This window comes from Rhinopithecus bieti, unplaced genomic scaffold, assembly GCF_001698545.2.
Source record: "Rhinopithecus bieti isolate Rb0 unplaced genomic scaffold, ASM169854v2 scaffold_72467, whole genome shotgun sequence".
Taxonomy (NCBI): domain Eukaryota; kingdom Metazoa; phylum Chordata; class Mammalia; order Primates; family Cercopithecidae; genus Rhinopithecus; species Rhinopithecus bieti.
Genome location: NW_016826821.1, coordinates 149,769 through 171,873, shown reverse-complemented (window position 1 = coordinate 171,873; position 22,105 = coordinate 149,769). Strand labels below are relative to the sequence as shown.

The following is a 22,105-nucleotide window of genomic DNA, read 5'->3' as shown; positions in this document are numbered from 1 at the left end:
ATTGATAGAAAAGAAAAAAAAAAAAAAGCAGAGTCATTTATTTTACTATCATTTAAAAGCAAAACAAACAAAAAAACCCCACTGTGTCAAAGGGCAGTCACTAAATATACAATATTTTTGTAAAATCTCTTTGAAAATACAATCTCCTAAATATGTTATATCCATGCCTAAGTAATTCACATCCAAATTAGTTTTTTCTTAGTTCAAAGATGAAGATTCTACTTTTATTCCAAAGACATTATTTTGCCACACGCTGACCTGGTTAAGAAGAGACTGAATCTCAAATTACAGTTCCATAAGCATGACAGAGATTTGAGAGAAAAGAACAATTTTAACCAATGAACTATTACTTATAAATATAAACTTAAGTAATACAGTATAAACTATAAATTGGATCTCTTACGCTACTCTGTAAGTCTGGAGCCATTTTCTCTCTAGCACCAAATGATATACATTTATTAATATAACATACAACTTTTAGCAACTATATTCACCTGAGCTAAACAAAATTAGGAAAGTAAATCTGTTCCAAAAATTTAATTCTTAAGTCAAAAGAACTACCAATTTTCAAAGAATTACCAAATAATAAAATGCATATTGCACATTATACTAAACATCACTTCATTTCTTTGGTATCACAAATACTCTGTAATTTTTTTTTTTAAAGAAACTCAGCAGCTTTGGTATGTTATAGCCTCAAAAGATTTTTCAGAAAGCAAGCTCTGGCTTTATTATTCCTAATATTTCAGAGAAATCGTTCTCTGTATTATTTTTTTTGAGACAGGGTCTCACTGTTGTCACATAGGCTGGAGTGCAGTGGCATGATCGCAGTACCCTGCATCTCAAATTCCTGGGCTCCTGTGATTTTCCCACCTCAGCCTTCTGAGTAGCTAGAAATACAGATGCATGCATCAATGCCTAGCTTTTTTTTTTCTTTTTGGTAGAGACAGGGGTCTCACTATGTTGCCCAGACTAGCCTTCCAAAGTGCTGGGATTACAGGTGTGAGCCACCACACCTGACCCATTCTTTCTATTCTAATTGTAATTAAGTAATTAGATATTGCCAAATTTTAAGTAACAACATTTATTCTTTTGAGCTATATACGTGAAAATGAAAAAACTATGTGTGCATTTCTTTTCATTTCTCAGTTTTTTTTCTATGGATGAGAAACGTAACATTCTGCCAAGTAAGCTATTAAGAGAAGGGTTTCATTCTGAAATACAAAAGATTTAATATCATGAAAAAAAATTTTTTCACAGGCTTTCAGAAAACTGCCACTAGTGGCAGTTTTTAACACTTTACATTTTCACAACAACTTAATAAATGGTTTTAAACAAAAGTACCAGTTAGGGCAGGCATGGTGGCTCAAGCATACAATAATCCCAGCACCTTGGGAGGCCAAGGTGGGAGGACTGCTTGAGCCCAGGAGTTCGAGATCAGCCTGGGCAAACAGGGAACCTTATCTCTACAAAAATAATAAACTAGCTGAGCACGGTGGTGCACAACTGTAGTCCCAGCTACTCTGGAGTCTGGGGAAGGATGATCCGTTGAGCCCAGGAGGCCAAGGCTGCAGTGAGCTATGACGGTGTCACTACACTCCAGCCTGGACGAAAGAGCAAGATCCCGTCTCCAAAAAAAAAAAAAAAAAAAAAAAAAGCAGTACCAGTTAATAGAGAAATATACTTAAGAGAGTTTTTAGTTATCCTTGGATTTATATTATCTAAAACTGCTTGTTTTCCTCAATTTGTACACACAATCATGAGTTAATTATATTATTCATTAACAAAAGACCTTAACTCTCAATGACACTCTAAGTTGTTCCTCATGAAATTTTTTTTTTAGTTTTTTATGTAAGAGATATAGTATCTCTTCATGTAAGAGATAAAGCATCTCTTACATGCTTTATCTTAATAGGCCAAGAGGGAAAAAAAATAGAAACTTTCCATTTCACAGTGTGTGTACATGTATATGGGGTAAGAAGTTCTCCCTGTAACACCATTTAAACTATAGCAACTCTGTGAGCTAAAATATGGAAAATTATGTAAACAACCCCTTTCCACCATAATGGAATGTACTGTTTTTAGAATTCTATAGGACTTTTAAAAAGTCAAAATACATGACAAATGAGAAAATAACTGATCACTAACTCCTAAACATTCCCAGATTTTAAAGGGTATGTATTTTAATGAAAATAGTCTTCCTTTTAACTATTCTGATAAAATGATTCTGAATTTTTTTGCAATTACATTTCAAAGACAATCAGATCCAAATACATCAGATATAAAAACAGCTACTTGATTTAAGATATTTACTACGTTCTTTTTTTTTTTTTGAGACAGGGTCTCATTAAGATGTTTACTATGTTCTTAATACTTATACTTACCTCTCTTTCTTTGAGATGCTGCCAAATCCAAATCAACATTTCGTCTGCCACTCTATTCAAAGTAAAAAGTAAGTAAGTAAAATTTAGTCATGAAAAGTATTTTAAGATTTAATAGAGTATTCGAATAGAAATTTACGTAATTACAGCAATGTCTTACTTATTCATCATTCAAGTCAAACTAATAACAACATGTCCCTAAAAACTCACTGAACATAGCTATAAGGAGGCTCAAGCACATATAACTGAAACACTAACTCAAAAAAGTCACATTAATTAACAGTGCAGAAGAGCAGTAGTTTTCGTTACCCTTTTTCCACTGGAATCTTTATCTTCCAGACATAGGATGATCTTATTAACACCTTCTGGATGCCTCAAGCCTTGAAGTAGTGCCCTATTTTCCAAAATTACTATTCCTTCCTCTAGCTTCACTCTCCTTTCTTTTCAAAACTTCCACTAGCCTTCACTAGGTGTTTAGAGGAAGAAAATCTGATAGTCTCCATACTAACAGAAAAATAACAGTCCTAAACCTTCTGGTAGCATTTGAAAAGTTTTAAATGTCTTTTATAAAACCTACTAAAATAGACAAATCTCAAATTCATTGAACTACAGACAGTTTAATAAATCAGTGAAGGTTTACAAGAACAATGGAAGTATATTTCTGTGTGCTATCAGTGTATCTGGTTGGGGGTGGGGTGTAGACAACTGCCTACTTGGCCCATAAAACAAATCATATATGAGTTAAGCTTATGCATAGAATTGACATTATGGTATTAGCAGTTTCAATTGTACTCTATCATACAATCCAAAAAGTTTGTGTCAAAGAAGTAAGACTCAGAAGTGACAAAACAAGGCCGGGAGCGGTGGCTCACACCTGTAATCCCAGCACTTTGGAAAGCCGAGGCGGGTGGATCGCTTGAGGTCAGGAGTTTGAGACCAGCCTGGCCAACAAGGTGAAACCCCGTCTCCACTAAAAATACAAAAGTTAGCTGGGTGTGGTAGCACACACCTGTAATCCTAGCTGCTTGGGAGTCTGAGGCAGGAGAATCACTTGAACCTGGGAGGCGGAGGTTGCAGTGAGCTGAGACTGCGCCACTGCACTCCAGCCTGGGTGACAGAGCAAGACTCCATCTCAAAAAAAAAAAAAAAAAGTGACAAAACAGATTCATTTGAAAAATGTTGTAGAAAATCTTTACCTAGTCACATATATAGATACATGTACCCATGTTGCAGATAAACACACTTTTTCTTATACTCACCTATCTATATATCAACAGAAATAAGTATTATATATTCTTGGACCATTTGGTGCTGGATAAAACACCAAACAGTCATCACAAAGCTCCTCAAGGCATCACTGTGTCAGGCAATAAAACATTTTCATTACATAGTACTTTTGCTATGAGGGCTCATGGAAGAAAACAATCTCAGGCCTCAGAACCAGAAATATCTGGTTCTCTTGAACAATTGTTTTTTATCTTTTAGACACTGTGAATTATGTAACTCATTATGCTTTTCCTGCGTGGTGATCAACCTCTAGCAGAACACCACACGATATGAGCCAAGATAAGAATATCTTACCCAGGGCTTTATTTTCCTCTCTCAGCCTTTTTCAGTCCTAATTCATTCATCTAAATTATCCTTTTGTAAAGTATCTGTTTTCACATGCTAAATCAAATCCTGCGAGAAACAAGGAAGCTAGGGAATAGACTAGAAGGGTGTAGCAAGAAATGTTGGTAAAAATGACACCTGTCAAACAGTTAAACTTAGGGTTGGTATATTCTCTGCTAAAACAGAGAAGTAGATAACACGTCATATAATACATTTTACGAAAGAAGGTTAAAACAAAGATTTGACATTAAAGTGGTTAACTTCAAACATTTTAAAAAAGCATTTCATTCACAAAAAATTCAGAGTAAATGAAGTATCAAAGATATCTTAAATAACCTCATATAGTATAGAAGGGTAACATATTTCAGCTGGAAAACCCAAACTGTCCCAAGTGCTTGCTCCTCTTCATCCACCCCAGGCTCTTTGAAGTTGAAGGCTTAGCCCAGATCTCCCTTCATCTGAAATGGAAGCTGCTTTCTCTCTAGTTCTTGTCTTTTCCATCTTTTATGACACTGTCTTTCTAATATTCCATAAGGAAAGATAATCAAAAGTCAATCTGGTGTTTTTTGTTTCAGACAGTGTCTCACTATGTCACCCAGGCTGGAGCACAGTGGCGCAATCTCGGCTCACTATAACCTCTGCCTCCCAAGTAGCTGGGACAGGTGCTCACCACAACACCCAGCTAATTTTTTTTTTTTTTTTTTTTTTTTTTTTTTTGTATTTTTTTGTAAAGACAAGGTTTCACCATGTTCCCAGGCTGGTCTTGAACTACTGGGCTCGAACTCCTGGACTCAAGCAATCCTCCCACCTCAGCCTCCCAAACTGCTGGGGTTATAGGCGTGAGCCACTGCGCCTGGCCCAGTCTTTTTTAAAAATGGACTTTTTTACTCTTTTAAAATCTTCTAAAACTAAATGAACAACCAGAAAACCTAAATGAACAATCTTGACAATTAAATCTAAGCTCAATCCTCCTCCATTGATCTGTTGTTCCCATTTGTAATTTTCCAAATGTTTTAAATTGTATTACCAAATTTATTCTTCACAACACAGTTGAGGCAAGTACAACAGGCATTATTCTCCATTTCAAAGATAAAGAAACTGGAGCTCAGGAAGGTTAAATGTCTTGTATAGGTCTAAGTCCATATATAGTGAGTTTTAACCCTATTCTAAGTCACATTTCATTGCTAATTTCCCAAAAGTATGCCACTTTAATTTTACCCATCCTCCTTTTTATATTTTCATTTCAATTGAATTGAGTTATCAATCATTTACAATATATAATGATTGTAATATGTGTAGGAGATATCAGGGGCATTTAGGAAAATAAAACCAAAATTCCTAGTTTTCAGTGGGTTTACTGGGAAGACATACTAATAATACATAAATGAATCCAACATAAGACAAACAGTGAATTATTAGAGATCCTAACAAGTTGTTATGGGACAACTGGGAGAGTAAAGTAGCTGGGAAAGCTTTCTGGAAGAGGTAACATTTTAGACAGTCCTTCAGGGAAAGACAGGACATCAGCAAGGAAGGCTAGGAGAATTTTTAAGGCAAATAGTGCTTTCGCAAAGGCTCAAGAGGTATGTTTGGGGTCTGGAAGATGAACTACTATGGCAAAAATGCAGACCACTGCAGAAGAACACTGGTTCCAAAAGCAGGCAGGTGACACTTCCCAGAATCTTTGATTTCCGAGTAGGCAGTGCAGTCACTCCTACATTTGATCGGTCTGTAATTTGGACTTGCGTGGACTAGCCGGTTCTCTGCAGTAAGACAAGATGTTTGAGTAGGAAAGTAGCACAACCAGCAGGTAGGTGTTTTGTTGTTGTGTGTGTTTTCAAGAGTTCTAATTTGGAGAGAAGTAGCTAAGGAGCAAAACTGGAAAAAGTAGGGGGACCAATTTGAAAATACCTGCTCCATAAAAAGGTAATAGGGTGCTTTAATTAAAGAATGGAAAAAACCAAATACATGTGGAAATTTTGCCAAAATAGATTAGACAGTTATTTATAAATTTAAAAAAAAAATTCCTGACTACCTACCATGGGCCAGGCACTATTATAGGTGCTTGAGATACAGAAGTGAATAAAACAGCAAAAAATTCCTGTCCTTAAAGAGCTTATATTCTAATGTAGACTAAGACAAACTGATCAATGAATAACTACATTATACATTAAGTGATCGATGCCCCAGAAAAAAAACAGAGCAAGGCAAGGGGGACAGGGAGTGACTATTTGGAAAAGAAGGAAAACTGCCATTTTAAATAGGGTGGTCAGCATAGGCTTCACAAAAAAAGTAATATCAGAATGAAGACTTGAAGAAAGAGAGGGAGTTAGCCATGCAGGCAATACCATTCCAGTCCTAAGAAACAGCCAGTTAAAGCCCTAAAGGGAACTTGTGTTATAGATTCATGGAACAGCTAAGAGTCCAGTGTGGCAGAAGGAGAATCATTGAGGAGAATAATAGATCAGAGAGGCAGTGGGACCAGACCATGTAGAGCCTTACAGACCCCTGGAAGGACTTAGGCTTCTAGCCTGAGAAAAGGGAAGTCATTGCAGGACTTTGAGCAGAGAAATGACATGATCTATGTTTTAAAATTATCACAGGGTTGGGAGCTGGGTGCAGTGGCTCACACCTGTAATCCCAACACTTTGGGAGGCTGAAGCAGGAGGATCACTTGAGGCCAGGAGTTTAAGGCCAGCCTGGGCAATAGAGCAAGACATAGAAATTCAAAAAATTAGCCAGACATGGTGGCACATGCCTGTAATCTCAGCTACTCAGGAGGCTGAGGCAGGAGGATTGCTTAAGCTCAGGAGTTCGAGGCTGCAGTGAACCATGATCGCACCACTGTACTCCAGCCTGAGTGACACGGTAAGATCCTGTCTCAAAAAAAAGGTAAATTATCACAGAGTTAGGAGACTAGATAATGAGTCAGACTGATCAGATTTTAAAAATTAATTGACAGAAAAATAAATGAACACAGAGGAATCTCACTAGACTATAAGACTGGGAGTGTGAAGTGGAAGCACAGGGATATTAATGCAGATGAAGGAGAAAAGGAGGAAGTATAAACAAAATGTCATGATACAATGAAACACAAAGACACTGTTCAACTTTCCTTAGATGAGGAATCCTTCATGGAAGCTTTTTTTTAAACAGTAACTTATTCTTTATGTAGTACTTTATACTTTTTCAAAAATATTTTCATATCCCTTATCTCAGTTCACACAATAGAGGAATTTCAGAATTAAACATGGAGCTCATAGATAAGTTCATCTCAAATGCTAGCATTTCTCTATGAGCTGTCACATGATATGACCAATATCCCACAGCTCTTTAACAGTAGAATCGGGACCAGAAGCCAAGTCTGACACATCACCATATACGCAACAGGCACTACCATCTTTGTATTACACAACAGGACACTAAAGCCCAGGGAGGTCATAGCACATATAGAATCACACATAAGGCAGAGGAACAGCCAAATTGAAAACCTAGCTATCAATTAACTCCAAGTCCAAAGTTGCTCAAGTAGAAGCAATCTTCTAAATAGTTTTTGCTTTATATTTTACCAGTGACACTGTAGCATACCTTTACCTTACTTCCTTTTTATATAAATTAGCATCTTATTTATCTTTACCCTAAATGCCTGCAGTCCAAGTTCTGAGGCATTTTTGATAGTTAACAGAGCTGTTAAAAGATTATAAGTAGAGGAGGTATAAACAGATTTGTACTTTAGATATACTAGTCTAGTGAAATGTGGAAGGTGGGCACAAGGCAAGAGGTGAGGCAACCAGTTTGAAGGCTTCTGCACATGTCCACTCAAAAGAGAAAGTTTAAAACAGAGCAGTGGCAGAAGGAAAGGGAGAGGAGAGGACATTGGAGACACACTAATGGTAAAATTTTTAAGACCTAACTGGATTGGGAAGGCGTGAAAGACAAAGGGATCAGGAGATAAGAAAAAGAAGAGTCAAAGATGATCCCAAGTTTCTTGCTTGGATAGTTAATGTACCATCGACTAAAACAGGGGATAGAAGAGAAACAGGTTTGGAGAGAGTTCACTTGTAGATAGGTTAAGATTGGGGTAATCTGACTTATTTGGGTGGAATGTCCATCAAAGAGTCAGATATATAAATTTAGAGTTTAGAAAGAAGTCAGAGCAAGAGATTGAAACCATTAACACCTATGTGGTAAACATCTATGCAATAAAGCTATTTCTCCTAAAGTTCTTTTTGAAAAAAGTTTTTATATGTCTAAAACAAACATATTACTTACTCTAACCAAAGCTTTACATATCTATACCTTGAAAACAAAAATCTTTCTTTACTGAATCTGGGTATACCTACCAGTGTGTAACCCTCTTCATCTGATTCAGGCTGAGACAAATCAGATTCACTCCTCGATTTGATCAGTCTATAATTTGGACTTGCATGGACTAGCCGGCTCTCTGCAGTAAGACTTTCACTCCTGTCTCACATGTACAAAAAAAAAAGTTTTTTGATATAGGACTGTTAGTGAAAATAAAATTGAATGGAATTGGAGCACAGAGATAATGTACACACAGTGAGGAGTAATGTCAGTTGATAGGAAATCCTGACTCTTGTCTAAGCACAAAGCCCTTCTCAAAATAATTTGCATGTCACTAAACTACAGAGAGATGCAAGTAACTTCACATGCTTTTTCACTGCTGTTGTCTGTATGTATGAAAACCTGTGCCTCATTTAATCAGAAATTTACAGTCCATGCTGAATCAGTATCAGTATTTACATTACTTTAAATTCATCCTACTCAATTTGCATTTCTTCTTTCATGTCTATGTTAACATCAGAACACTGTAACTTTGGAAACAAACCATTTCAGTGCATTAAGTAACACAGGGAAGTGAGTAGGTCATGTTTTCAGTGTCTAGTCAGTCCCACCTGGTCATAAGTCCACCCCCTTCAGAGGCACTTGTTGAAGGTTGCTGCAACTGTCCTTCTTCTCTTCGCTTCTGAAGCTCATCTATCACAGGACTTACTCCTAATATTAACAGGGCACACCGATGGATCACGGAGTTGCACGCCGCAGTGTACACATCCTGACCCTCAGGAAGGTCTGTGCTGACCCTTCGCTCTTGCTGAGACTGAGGAGGTGGATCATCAGCTCGAGCCCCAGACCCTGCCCCACTGTTCATTCTATCTCGGTCTCGGCTACGAGCTACTTCACGGGCTGAGAGGAAACACTGAAAGATTTCTGTAACATGCAACACAAAAACAAGGTCTTAACACATGGGGAGAGAAGAGCAAAGAAAATAACAATAAAAATAGTCAAAAGTTTGGACCAAAACTTACTGAAAGAGGGAAAAATTATTTTTTAGACATTATATACAACATAGTTAACTTAGTTAAAATTACATTTAAAATATATTACAATACTATATTTTCATTAAAAATTACATTAGGAAATACTAATCTGCCTTTATAGAATGTAAATGTGATCATATTTCAAACGTTAGTAATGAACTAGATCAGTTATTTTCAATGTATGGTCCCAGATCAGCAGCACCCACATCATCTGGGCACTTGTTAGAAATGCAAATTATCAGGCCCACCCCAGACCTTCTGAATCAGAACCTCTAGGAGGGGGGCTCAGCAATCTGTGTTTTAAAGGCCCTTCAGCTGATTTTGAACCCCACAAAAGCCTGTGAAGCACAAGGTTAGATAAAAATAACTGCTTATTTCTAAAACGTTCACAAGCTTGGTATGAAAAATTTGACGTTTCAAAAAAAAAAAAAGACAAAATTTAAGTTATATTAGTTACAACAAAAAGTTCCCTTTCCCTTTCCGAAGTCCATATAATCCCTAACATCTACACTTTACTGTATCTTAAACACATTAAATAAGCACTGCCACTAAAGGTCTTTGCTGAAACAGAATTTAGTTTTAATGTATGGGGTAAGATTGCCTCCAGAGTGAGATGGCATCACCATGAATACCCATCTGACTCCAGCCTTTCCCTATTTCAAAGTGTAAAATATCAGTGGAGTTAACAAGGTTCTGATGCAGTGGTAGATATTTCACACTAGAAATTTTTTGCACAAATTTAGAGTGAAGATAGTATTCTTCTTCTTCTTCTTTTTATTTTTTTTGGAGATGGAGTCTCACTCTGTTGCCCAGGCTGGAGTACAGTGGCACAATCTCGGCTCACTGCAACCTCCGCCCCCAGGTTCAGTTCAAGCGATTCTCCTGCCTCAGCCTCCTGAGTAGCTGGTATTACAGACGCGCGCCACTAGGTCAGGCTAATTTTTTGTATCTTTAGTAGAGACAGGGTTTCACCATGTTGGCCAGCCTGGTCTCGAACTCCTGACCTCGTGATCCGCCTGCCTTGGCCTCCCAAAGTGCTGGGATTACAGGCGTGAGCCACTGCATGCGGCCCAAAGACAGTATTCTTAATGGGAAACCCAGGCCAAAAAAGTTGGTAAAATACTAAATTCATCAGTTAATATGGAAGTACAAACTTTAAAAATTGATCTGTATATTTTATAAAATTGTGACAATATTTTTGTTAGGCTATTAAAAGTCCCTTATTTCCACAAAAATCAAAGCAATAAGCCCTCTAAGAGTCCAGAACTAGAAATCAATTAACGGATTAAGAAAATGGTCATTGGTGTTTGGGGCAGACCTGGTTCTAATTCTAGCTGCTACTAACTGTGGCCCAAGTCATACAATTTCGCATCCTTAAACCTTAGTTCATCCATCTTTAGAATGAGGTAATACTAGAACTTTAGACAGCTGTGATAATGAGCTAATCTATGTAAAGAACTTGACCAGTGCCCAGCATATACAGATGCTCTAAAAGCACAGCTAGTTTAAAAAGTATTAGTTCCCAGATGACTATCATTCTTTACTGTAATTGAGGGTTATACTTTACTACATTTTCACCTTCAGTCTGCTTCCAGGAATTTCTAAACTAAGTTTATATTCAACTGCAAAAGTTCCCTCAGCCTAGGTTTGTAAAATACAATTATTTTCCTTCCCCATCTCCAACTCCCTTTACTCCATTTGGACCTTTTCTTTTGTTTAAATCATGTTTAGTCTTGTTTCAAGCCCCTCAAAATCATTTTAGAAGTATGCAGAACACAAGTAAGCTGATAATAAAGTAAGTGCCAAGTTAATTCACAGATACAGACAATCTCAAAACCAAATGCATTGCTGACCATAATGTTTTAGGGTACAGATTGAATGCACACTTTAACTTGAAATAGCCAAATCACTCAAAAGATACTAATAAATGTTTTAAAAGCTTTGACACTTCTCTTTAAACATATAAATAATTACCTTTAAAACTATCTGTAGCCATAAAGGTATAAAAGTTTTATTCACCCAGTCAATAGCAGTCTCATGTATATTCCTGCTCCCTATCGAAAAGCAGTGTAGTCAGCGGGTGAAATTTTAATTTTAAAAGTTCCACACATGGAAAACAATATGGCTCTCCCAACAGGCATAGAAAGGGGCTCTCTTCCTCACTGCTCAGAGGTCTTCGAGGCTGATGGACAACTTGTTGCCTCAAAGGACATATTTTGAATGGCCCTATCCGATGACTCATGGGTTTCATTTTACGCATGAGGCTCAGTGAAGCAGGTACTGACATTCCTGCTTCCAGAGCTTCTCAGCCCTGAATATGTAATCCAAAAGCATCAGAATAGTACTAGCACAGTTGTAGGAGCCCCTGAAATGTCAGCTAATACAAATTGAGATCATCAGCAGAATATAAAGTCCTTTTAGCAAAACTATGGAGAAAGTTTGCCTTTCTCTTTCAAGTTAGTTCCCCTATCACAAAGCATGCCACAGTTTGTATCTAGAAAGTAAGAAGGGTATACTCACTGCCAGCTGTCATCACTTCATGTTCCCGTTCCTCCTCTTCATCCTCTGGCTCCGGATGCCCCTCTTCCCGGTCTCTCTCAGCCTGTTCTTCCATTTCAGCTTCTTCATCAATAGTTCGAGTAAATGAATGCTCCTGAGGATCAACATCTGCAGAGTCCTGGTTTTCTGATATCTTAAATAAATTATCAGAAACTACACTAAATACATTTTTTCCAAAATCTTTTTAAAACTTTAAAAAACCTTAAATTTTTTATCATGGAAAATACTGATATCAGTAATAACAATGAACTGTACTACAAAAACCCAAAATATACTCTCTTAAAGATTAGAAATAATGTATGTACACAAAATATATACAGACACATATACACTCCTCCTTCCTCATTATTTTGATTAAAATGTCATGCTGTAAATTTATTCATATCCATATTGCTATTCAGCTATAAATTCCTACAGAGCTGCAATTTAGTAAGTTGTGATGAACACAATATCAAGCATAAAAGGTAATTAAAGCACAGAATTTCCATTCCATTCCATTCTCTTCAAGTTATGTTACTATTACTCTGCATACATGTTTAATATTAATAACTCTAAATTTAAAACAGTATTGGTTTTCATTTTTTTTCTTTAACTTTGCCCCTGAACAAACCAAAAAATAGAAATCCGCTAAGGACAATGTCGATTTTATTCCCCACAGTGGTTACTACCTAGCAGTCATCTAGACAAAGGAAAGAATCCTTAAAACAGATACTCAGTCATAAATACCATTCAATATAAAGCACAAATGAAAAACTTTAATTATATCCTCAGATCCATCATAAAAGTTACCTGTGACTCATGACCATTAAATAACTTAAGAATTTTACAGAGATGGGGATACTGAGTAGTCAGACTCACACAGTACGTCATTTATCCCCATATACGAGTTTCAAATCTGAGCCTCAACAAAATGGCAAATTAATACATTTCATGGACTTTCAAGGTTACTAACAAACAGATCCACAAATATTAAGTCAGTACATGCCAAAAGTCTACAAATGGAGAGACAGAGCTTGGTTTTTTAAATCTAAGGACTAAATAATGGAGTGCAAAGCATTTGATTAGTTAAGTTTCAAAGTAAGCACTACGAAGATGTTTTATTATCCAGGCTTGCATTTATGATTTTATGATCATGTTATCAAGATTACCAGGCACTTCAGAAATTATCTCCTTTTTGCTGCAAGAATTACTTTTGGACTGCTCTTAACAAGTAGTTTCGGCCAGGTGAGGTGGCTCACGCCTATAATCCTAGCACTTTGGGAGGCCGAGGTGGGTGGATCACTTGAGGTGTTCACACTCCTCACTTAAGGAGTTCAAAACCAGACTGGTAAACACGGTGAAACCCTGTGTCTACTAAAAATACAAAAAATTAGCAGGGTGTGGCGGTGTATGCCTGTAATCCCAGCTACTCGGGAGGCTGAGGCAGGAGAATCACTTGAACCCGGGTGGTGGAGGTTGCAGTGAGCCAACATCGTGCCACTGCACTCCAGTCTGGGTGACAGAGCGAGACTCTGTCTCAAAAATAAAATAAAAAAATAAGTAGTTTCAATCTTCATTTCCAATGGTAGACAACTCTAATCATCAGAAGGCCTACTTCCCTTATATTCAGCTAACAATGACTCCCCATTTGATTGTTACCCTTTGGTCCTAGTTGTGTCCTCCGGAACAAGGAACACATTTATTTCCTCTCTTATAGAGAAGCTCTTTAAGTATTTTTAAGGCAGCTATTACGTCACATGCACACACACACACACACACACACACACACACACCCCCCTCCTTGGTTTTCACTTCTCTAAGATGAACATTTTTGATACTTTCTAGTCCTTATATGACATAATTTTTGGACTTTATCAATCCAAGGTATTTCTTAATGTCCCTCATAAATTATGGCACCCCAAATTAAACAGGGTAATTCAAATGTGGCCTGATCAGCACAAAGACAGGAATAATAATACCTATGATTTGAATCATTCAATTTGTTATTAATATTTATGCAGCCAACTAAACTTTCTTAGAATCCATATCACACTTGGTAAATGTGAGGTTAAGTAAATCTCACATCCTTTCCTTTTTTTTTTTCTACTAGAAAAAGAACTACTTAACATGTATTGAACATATGCAATGACCAAGGCATATTTTTTTCTCACATAAACCAATTTAGCGCTAGCTCTCACAGCTTGCAGAAAAATATAGAAATTAATTGATTTCAAACTTTACCCATCTGTCCCGTGATGATGACCTGGTTTGAATAAGTTCAAGGTTCTTGCAAGCAAGTAAACGACTTCGAACTTTGTATACACAACGGTACACTTCTGATAAGTGTTTACCAGGTTGATATCTAAATGAAGAACCAAAATAGAAAAGTTACCTAATTTCTAACATCATGAGAGCAAATATTTGTCTGAGGATAGTTTTAAGTTACTTGCCGGCTTTCTCCACATGCTTGACTAAGTAAGTTTGTGTGTTTCAGAAGAGCTGCAAGAACAAATCTAGACACAGTGTCCAAGAGTGACTCATTACTTAAAGTTGCACTGTCCCAATCTGAAAATAAAAATGATGCATTGACATTTAAAAGGGCTCAGAAAACAGTCCAGAGGTAATTTTTATAGTTTTAGTCATCCAACACCTGAATTTTATCATCTTTCTAAATAGTTACTTAACAAATGCACCTCATTAGATCCCACTTACTGTTCCAAGTGCTGCGGATATAGCAGTGAACAAAACTAAATCCCTGATCTAATAGAGCTTATATTCTTAGGAGGAGGGGGGCAGGAGAGAAAATTAAAAAGAAAACATTAATATGACAGGTAAGTGCTATGAGGAAAAATAAAGCAGGGTAAGGAGAACAGGCACTACTGTATATGTGGGATTACTATTTTATATAGGGTGGTCTGGGAAAGTTTCTGATAAGGTTACATTTGAACAGAGATCTAAATTAAGTGGGGGAAGAAGCCATGTGAAAATGGGTCCCCTCAGAAAAACCTAGTGCAGAGGATCTGGGATGGGTTCAAAGAGGCCAGTGTGGCTGGGGTAAACCGTGCATGCACGGAATGGGTAGAAGACATCAGAGAGCTGGCTGGGGACCAGATCCCAATGGCCTTGCAGGCCAGTACAAGTCCTCCAGGTTTTACTCTGAGAAAAATGAGAAGCAGCATTAGAAGGCTTTGAACAGAGATACAACATGATCTGACTTGTATTTCTGAAAGCTCGCTCTGCTGAGTGGAGAACTGACTTATAGGAACAGCAACAGCAGAAGTAATTATTGCAGCAATACAAGGGAGAAATGATAATGGCTCAGAAAAAGGTAAGAGCAGCAAAGGTAATGACAAGTGGCTGGAGAGTCCACATGTATTTTGAAGGCAGAATCGACAGGATTTGTTGATAGATCAGATGTGTGATGTGAGAATATGAGAGAAGTCAAAGGTGATTCCAAATACATTTAAAATGTAGTTGGCATTTACTGAGAAAGGAAGACCACAGGAGCAGTTTTGAGGGTAAGAAGCTGGAATCAGGAGTCTAGTTTTGAATACTTTCCATTAGACATTCTAGAGGAGATAGCGAGTAAACTAATCGCATATACACGTATCTGGTATTTGAAGCCATAAAAGTATATACTGTGAATACAAGTACATTTAAGTGGGTGAGAAATGAAACAACATTTCTTCAAATAGAAACAAAGACATCTAGTTGAAAACCCAAATCACAACATTAGATGATGAGGACTAGTCAGGTGCTTTTTCTTCCCATTCTTTTTTTTTTTTTTTTTTTTTTAAGAGACGGTCTCACTCTGTGGTCCAGGCTGGAGTGCAGTGGTGACTGTATGGCTCACTACAGTCTCAAAATCCTGGGCTCAAATGATCCTCCTGCCTTAGCCTCCTAAGTAGCTGGAGCTACAGGTGTGAGCTACCACCCTTGGCCTCTTCCCATTCTTTAATTCTATGTTGGCACACTAGTATTGTACTTTAACAATGTAGTACATTTAACAATGTACATTTAACAATGTAGTACATTTCAAATGGGGGTGGGAGAGTTATTGTCCACTCTGTTCCCAGAGGGACTACTAGTCTCTGTTCGTTTGACAGATTTGCTAAATGTCTGGGCTACTTATAAACAAAACAAAACCAACAAAAAACACACTTGAAAAATTTTTAGCCTCAAATTAATTTTGGTTCTTAATTCCTTCTTAAAACTCTCATCTCTGGAGATAAAAATGTTATATGTTGGTTTTCATTTCAGTATGCCTAAGTCAGAAATTTAAGTTCAGACTTATCCTGCTTTATTGGTAAAAAAAAATTGACACGGACAAATATGCCAGATTTTAAGAAAATCTTACAGCCCACAGAGAATCTTAGAATGACAGTCTGTATTATGTACTAATTTTTTCTTCATCAGGCTCTTAAGAAATCATCTGTTCTGTGGAATTGCTTGCTATTCTGAGAACTGCTATGACTAAAAAATCCAACAAGACTCCATTTCAAGGAACCTAATATTCGATTTTAAAAGCACACTAAAATAACACCCTTTGTTGTGTTTTAAATTTAGCAGGTATTATTCTCCTACGCCATTTTAAAAATAATGGTTTCCTTTAAAACACCTTTATTAAAGTTATGCTCATTTCATACCAAAAAACAAAGAACGTTTCCACTATTTAGGAATAAAGCCTATGCTTGCAATGTAAAAGTAATACAACAAACGGACCCATACAACAAGTTTTATTCACCTTATATCTAGATTTTCTTTTAAGTTCTCACTGCAAGGTAATAAGTGATAACGTGGTATAGAAAATCTAACCGCATATCCCAAGCAAATGTTACAAATAAGAAATATCAGAAAATACACCTTAGAAAGTAAACTTTTTTCCTCCTCATTACTTTACTATTTAACCTCTGGTAGGAGTCACCATAACAGAATGAATGAATAAATGATTAAGAAACAAAATGGGGCCAGGTGCTGTGGCTCACACCTGTAATCCCAGCACTTTGGGAGGCCGAGGCGGGTGGATCACCTGAGGTCACGAGTTCGAGACCAGCCAAGGCCAACATAGCATAAACCCCATCTCTACTAAAAATACAAAAATTAGCTGGGTGTGGTGGTGCACGCCTGTAATCCCAGCTACTTGGGAGGCTGAGGCAGGAGAATCGCTTGAACTGGGAAGGCAGAGGCTGCAGTGAGTTGGGATCACGCCACTGCGCTCCAGCCTGGGTGACAAAAGCGAGACTCTGTCTCAAAAAAAAAAAAAAAAAGAAACAAAATGGATGAGATTAAACATTCAAAGGTGTCATCTTACTAGTAGATCTGAATAATGCGTATCTCATTGCATTTTCTTTATAAAAAATAAAGGCCAATAAAAGTAAAATGTATTTATTTTGCCATTTTATCACACAAGAAAGAAAATCCAAAAAAAGGGACAAAACTAATGACAGGATAAGAGAATGACACAGAGAAAGAAAACTAGAGACAGGCGATTCTGAACAATTCTGATCATTGTTAAAAAAAAAAAAAGGAGCTAAAAGCAAATCAGGTACATTCTTTGAAAATACGTACATAAAATTAATTTTCTTTGTTGTTGTTGTTTTTTGATACAGAGTCTCACTCTGTCACTCAGGTTGGAATGCAGTGGTACAATCTCGACTCACTGCAACCTCCGCCTCCTGGGTTCAAGTGACTGTTGTGCTTTAGCCTCCCGAGTAGCTGGGATTACAGGCACATGCCACCATGACCGGCTAATTTTTTTCCATTTTTAGTAGAGACAGGGTTTCGCCATGTTGGCCAGGCTGATCTCGAATTCCCGGCCTCAAGTGATATCTCCCACCTCAGCCTCCCAAAGTGCTGAGATTACAGGCGTGAGCCACTGTGCCCAGCCTATAAAATTAATTTTCTTAATCAAATAATATTAGAAACTGAAATACCACCACAAACTCGCATAGTACTTTACCATGGTGCTTAACAGTATATCTTATCTCAAACTGGTATCTTCACCAGCACTCTAGAGTAGGCAAAATGTTTTATAGATGAAGAAATACTGACCACACCTAGAGCTAAGACTTCTAAGTACACATCCTTTTAGTTATTATACCAGGGCTTGCAAAGAGAAGATAATCGTTAAACAGACTCTTAATCGTTAACAGATCCATTTACATAGCATGGAATACAACAGTCCTCCCTTATCCATGGTCTTGCTTTTCATGGTTTCAGTTACTTGTGGTCAACAACTGTGGTCCAAAAATATTAAATGGAAAATTCCAGAAATAAACAATTCTTAACTTTTAAATTGCATGCCCTTTTAAGTAGTATGATGAAATCTCACCAAGTCACTTAGTAACCCTCTTGGTTATACAATCTACTGCTGCAGTATCACAGTGCTTATGTTCAAGTAACCCTTATTTTACTTAATACTAGCCCCAAAATGCAAGAGTAGTAATTCAGTTAGCATATTATTGTAATTGTTCTATTTTATTATTGTTGTTGTTAATGTCTTACAATGCCTAATTTATAAATTAAACTTTACCATGGGCAAGTATGTACACACAGGAAAAAAAGTAATGTATATAGAGTACGGTACTACCTGTGGTTTCAGGCAATCTACTGGGAGTCTTGGAACATGTCACCCACAGATATAGGGAGACTACTATACTTTAGTAAAATGATGACCTACAAATGTATTATATAAATCTCAATTTTCACACAGTAGGTTTAAGTGGAATACATGTATATAAAAGAACAGTTACACTATTTTCCACAAAGGGAAAAACAAATTGTTTAAAAGTGTTATTCATAAAATACCTTTTCCTATTTAAAAAAAAAAGGGCGATCCCTATGAGTTTCACTTACGTATCTTGCAAATATATTTGTGAGCACTATGAGCTAACTACAAATTTACTCCCTTTAGCTTCTTTATCTTACCTTTACTAACAGCATAGTCCTGCATGCTGATCCAAAGGCTTCGGGCAGGCTCTTTAGAACAACCCAACGCCAAGTCTACATAGACAGCAATTTCAGGCCGCAATTTATAATCAAAAGGCTTCTGTTCTTCATTTCCAGAAAGTGCTACTTCTAACAGGCAACTCATACATTTATCTAAAAAAAATACTCACGTTACCAATTTTAACATCATAAATTTTGGTGCTACAAATAAAATCTTACCACATTTATTTAATGATTATGAAATGATAAACTTCAAACCATTTTTTTTTTTTTTTTTTTTTTGAGACGGAGTCTTGCTCTGTCGCCCAGGCTGGAGTGCAGTGGCCGGATCTCAGCTCACTGCAAGCTCCACCTCCCGGGTTCACGCCATTCTCCTGCCTCAGCCTCCCGAGTAGCTGGGACTACAGGCGCCCACCAGGTCGCCCGGCTAGTTTTTTGTATTTTAGTAGAGACGGGGTTTCACCATGTTAGCCAGGATGGTCTTGATCTCCTGACCTCGTGATCCGCCCGTCTCGGCCTCCCAAAGTGCTGGGATTACAGGCTTGAGCCACCGCGCCCGGCCAACTTCAAACCATTTTAAGTAAACATTACCAAGGTAAAGTCCTTTAAAGTTTTACAGTTGGAGGTAGTAACAACCCTCTTACATTCTCCAGAAGGATGTGACACTCTACCAACTGTGACACTCCAAAAAAAGACTCTGGCATTTTGCAGTCAAATGCTTTACCTCTGAGCTATACCCCCAAGCTCTGGCGTTTTGGCAGGCAGAGACCAAAGAAACTAAATGTCCTACACATGCAACAGTCTTGTGTAACAAAAAACCACCTTGTTCAAAACGGAATGATACCCTCTTTGAGAAATGGGGAAACACTGAAAAAGAGACTAGATCATTTTTTTTAATAGATTTAAGTAAAATAATCAGTTAAAATGATCCATGTAAAAGATACCATGAACAATTTCTCAACTGATATTTGTATTTGTACAGGTGGTTCCTAACTTTCCAGTGGGACATTTGACATTCAGAATTCATTTCACATTTAAAAAACAAAGAAAACCATGTTCTAAGTGATGATGAGGTTCTTGGGCTAGTATCAAAAATCAATTTAACCCATAATATACTAAATTATTGTATTGTTATAATTTTACAAAGGATAATACCTTTTTCTAATACATACAAACAAAATTTTAATGGTTTCATGATTTTATAATTTAAAAGTGAAAATAACATTAAAAGAAATTGATTTTATTCATATTAAAGGCCAGTTTAATTGAGTAAATATAGAAGAAATATGAGGAGGGTAGAGACAGAGATACTTTTGCTCTCAGGAGGTCCTTTAGGACTGTCACAAGGTTAAACACTGACAGCAGTGGAACTATCTTTATCATGTTAAATACCCCTTGAAAAACCATGATTTTACTTTCTTTAACAAAATGTTTCATAAACACCAGTCCAACATCATCAGCCATGGCCAAAATCACTTTCTGGTTCATAAATGAAATGATGAATGTACATTCATATACATTCATATTTGGAAACGGAGGAAAATCCTCAACTGCTTCCCTCACTCCCACTCTCCAACCCTCCAAATCCCAAAGCATACTCTTTCTTTTTGTTTTTTCTTCTCTTTCCAGCTCTCCTTCTTTTCTCCTTTCCTCTCAATCTCTCTTAGACTTTCCTTCATGGACATATTGAGTCTCTTTCTCTTATCAGAGAAATAATAAATTTTAGATCTAATAATATCATGTAGCCTGTCTAATCCAAATCATTATTTTATAGAACCAAAATGAGAAGCCTAGAGAGATTAAAGGACCAATTCTAGATAAAACAACTGGATTACCAGATTAAGTCTTCATGTTCAGTCTAAGAACTAGTCTGCCAGCAATATATACAAATGGAAGATGATGCAGAAGGGAAATCTTAAAGGCACTTTAAGTGGCGAAGAAAAAATTAGGACATAATATAATGTCAGCATGAAAGCAAGACAGGCTGGGAGGAAAAGAGGCTGCCACTCACATCTGAGGGGTGCTGCACTGATAAGTCATGGTTAAGTGCTCTTACAGGGCTTTACATTCTGTGAAGCAGTTTCATAACCTCCAAGTCTTGGAAGATAAGTGATGAAGCATTGAGTTAGATGACTTGCTCAAAAGGAGTAATAAATATGACAAAGAGTAGGACCAGACCTACAATTTCTATTTCTTTTGGGGGCTCTTTTCACCATACTGTGCTGCAGGATTTAACCATTTTTCTTAGGGCTCCAAGTCATAGCCCCAGATTCCCTACACTGCTAATGTTGCAATTGGTGCCTGTCAGTTCTCTATTCACCAAACTCAGAATAGAGAAATCTCCAACTAAGGTACAAACAGGCATGTATTTTAAATGTTGCAGAGAAGCACATTACCCAATTGAGGAGTGTCCATTTCTACACCATCACTGAACAGTGGCGTTTTCATCCAATATGCAGTGTCCTGTTCCTCTGGAGACACAGGGGAGCCCTGAAGCATGCCACCAAGACATCGCCCAATAAGGAGAGCAATTGTTCTTTCTAGATCCACAAGCCATACCCAGGACTGAGCTGGTTGAGGTAATGGCAGACCAGCAGGATCAATTAGTTCTGGCCCTCCTAAAGACAAAATCATTAGTTATTGTGTCTTTATCTGGTACTTTTAAGATTCAGAGTATTTCTCATGGTCACCTACTGTATTGCAGTAAGATACTGATGTAAAATACTTTACGATGAAAACACAAATTATAATACTTTCTGTATTTTTTCTCTTTACCAGACTGATTTAAAATAATATCCAGAGAAGTTATGCTATCAAACAAAATTTTCCTTGGTAAAGTTAATAATTTTAAGATAAACATTAAAACAACATATGACAACATTATTCCGATCAATTATATTCCTACTTTTCATTATCCAGACCAAAATTCACTATCTTTAGGGAGTACTCTGAGTTTATTCCTCCAAAATCAACACACAAATTTATCCATTAAAATGACATTCAAGATTGTTTAATGCTTTTTAAGGCTTGAATTCAGAATTGTCTTAATACTAAGCTCCAGACCCAGGCTTTCCTTTTTTTGGGGGGGTGGGCACAGAGTCTTGTTCTGTCACCCAGGCTGGAGTGCAGTGGCGTGAACTTGGCTCACTGAAACCCCTGCCTCCCAGGTTCAAGCGATTCTCCTGTCTCAGCCTCCCAAGTAGCTGGGAGTATAGGCATGCACCACCATACATGGCTAATTTCTTTATTTTTAGTAGAGGGGGGTTTCACCATGTTGGCCAGGCTGGT

General features: G+C 37.2%; 1 protein-coding gene across 1 annotated transcript in view; it reads right to left on the bottom strand.

The window, feature by feature from the left end:
• HERC1 (HECT and RLD domain containing E3 ubiquitin protein ligase family member 1) overlaps positions 1-22,105 on the bottom strand; it is a 239,046-nt gene that overhangs the window by 92,696 nt on the left and 124,245 nt on the right. Inside the window, 8 exon segments of the mRNA XM_017863682.1 lie at positions 2,385-2,436; positions 8,336-8,456; positions 8,909-9,221; positions 11,852-12,023; positions 14,111-14,231; positions 14,320-14,434; positions 18,797-18,970; positions 21,214-21,435. Coding sequence (XP_017719171.1) covers positions 2,385-2,436; positions 8,336-8,456; positions 8,909-9,221; positions 11,852-12,023; positions 14,111-14,231; positions 14,320-14,434; positions 18,797-18,970; positions 21,214-21,435 — 1,290 coding nt within the window.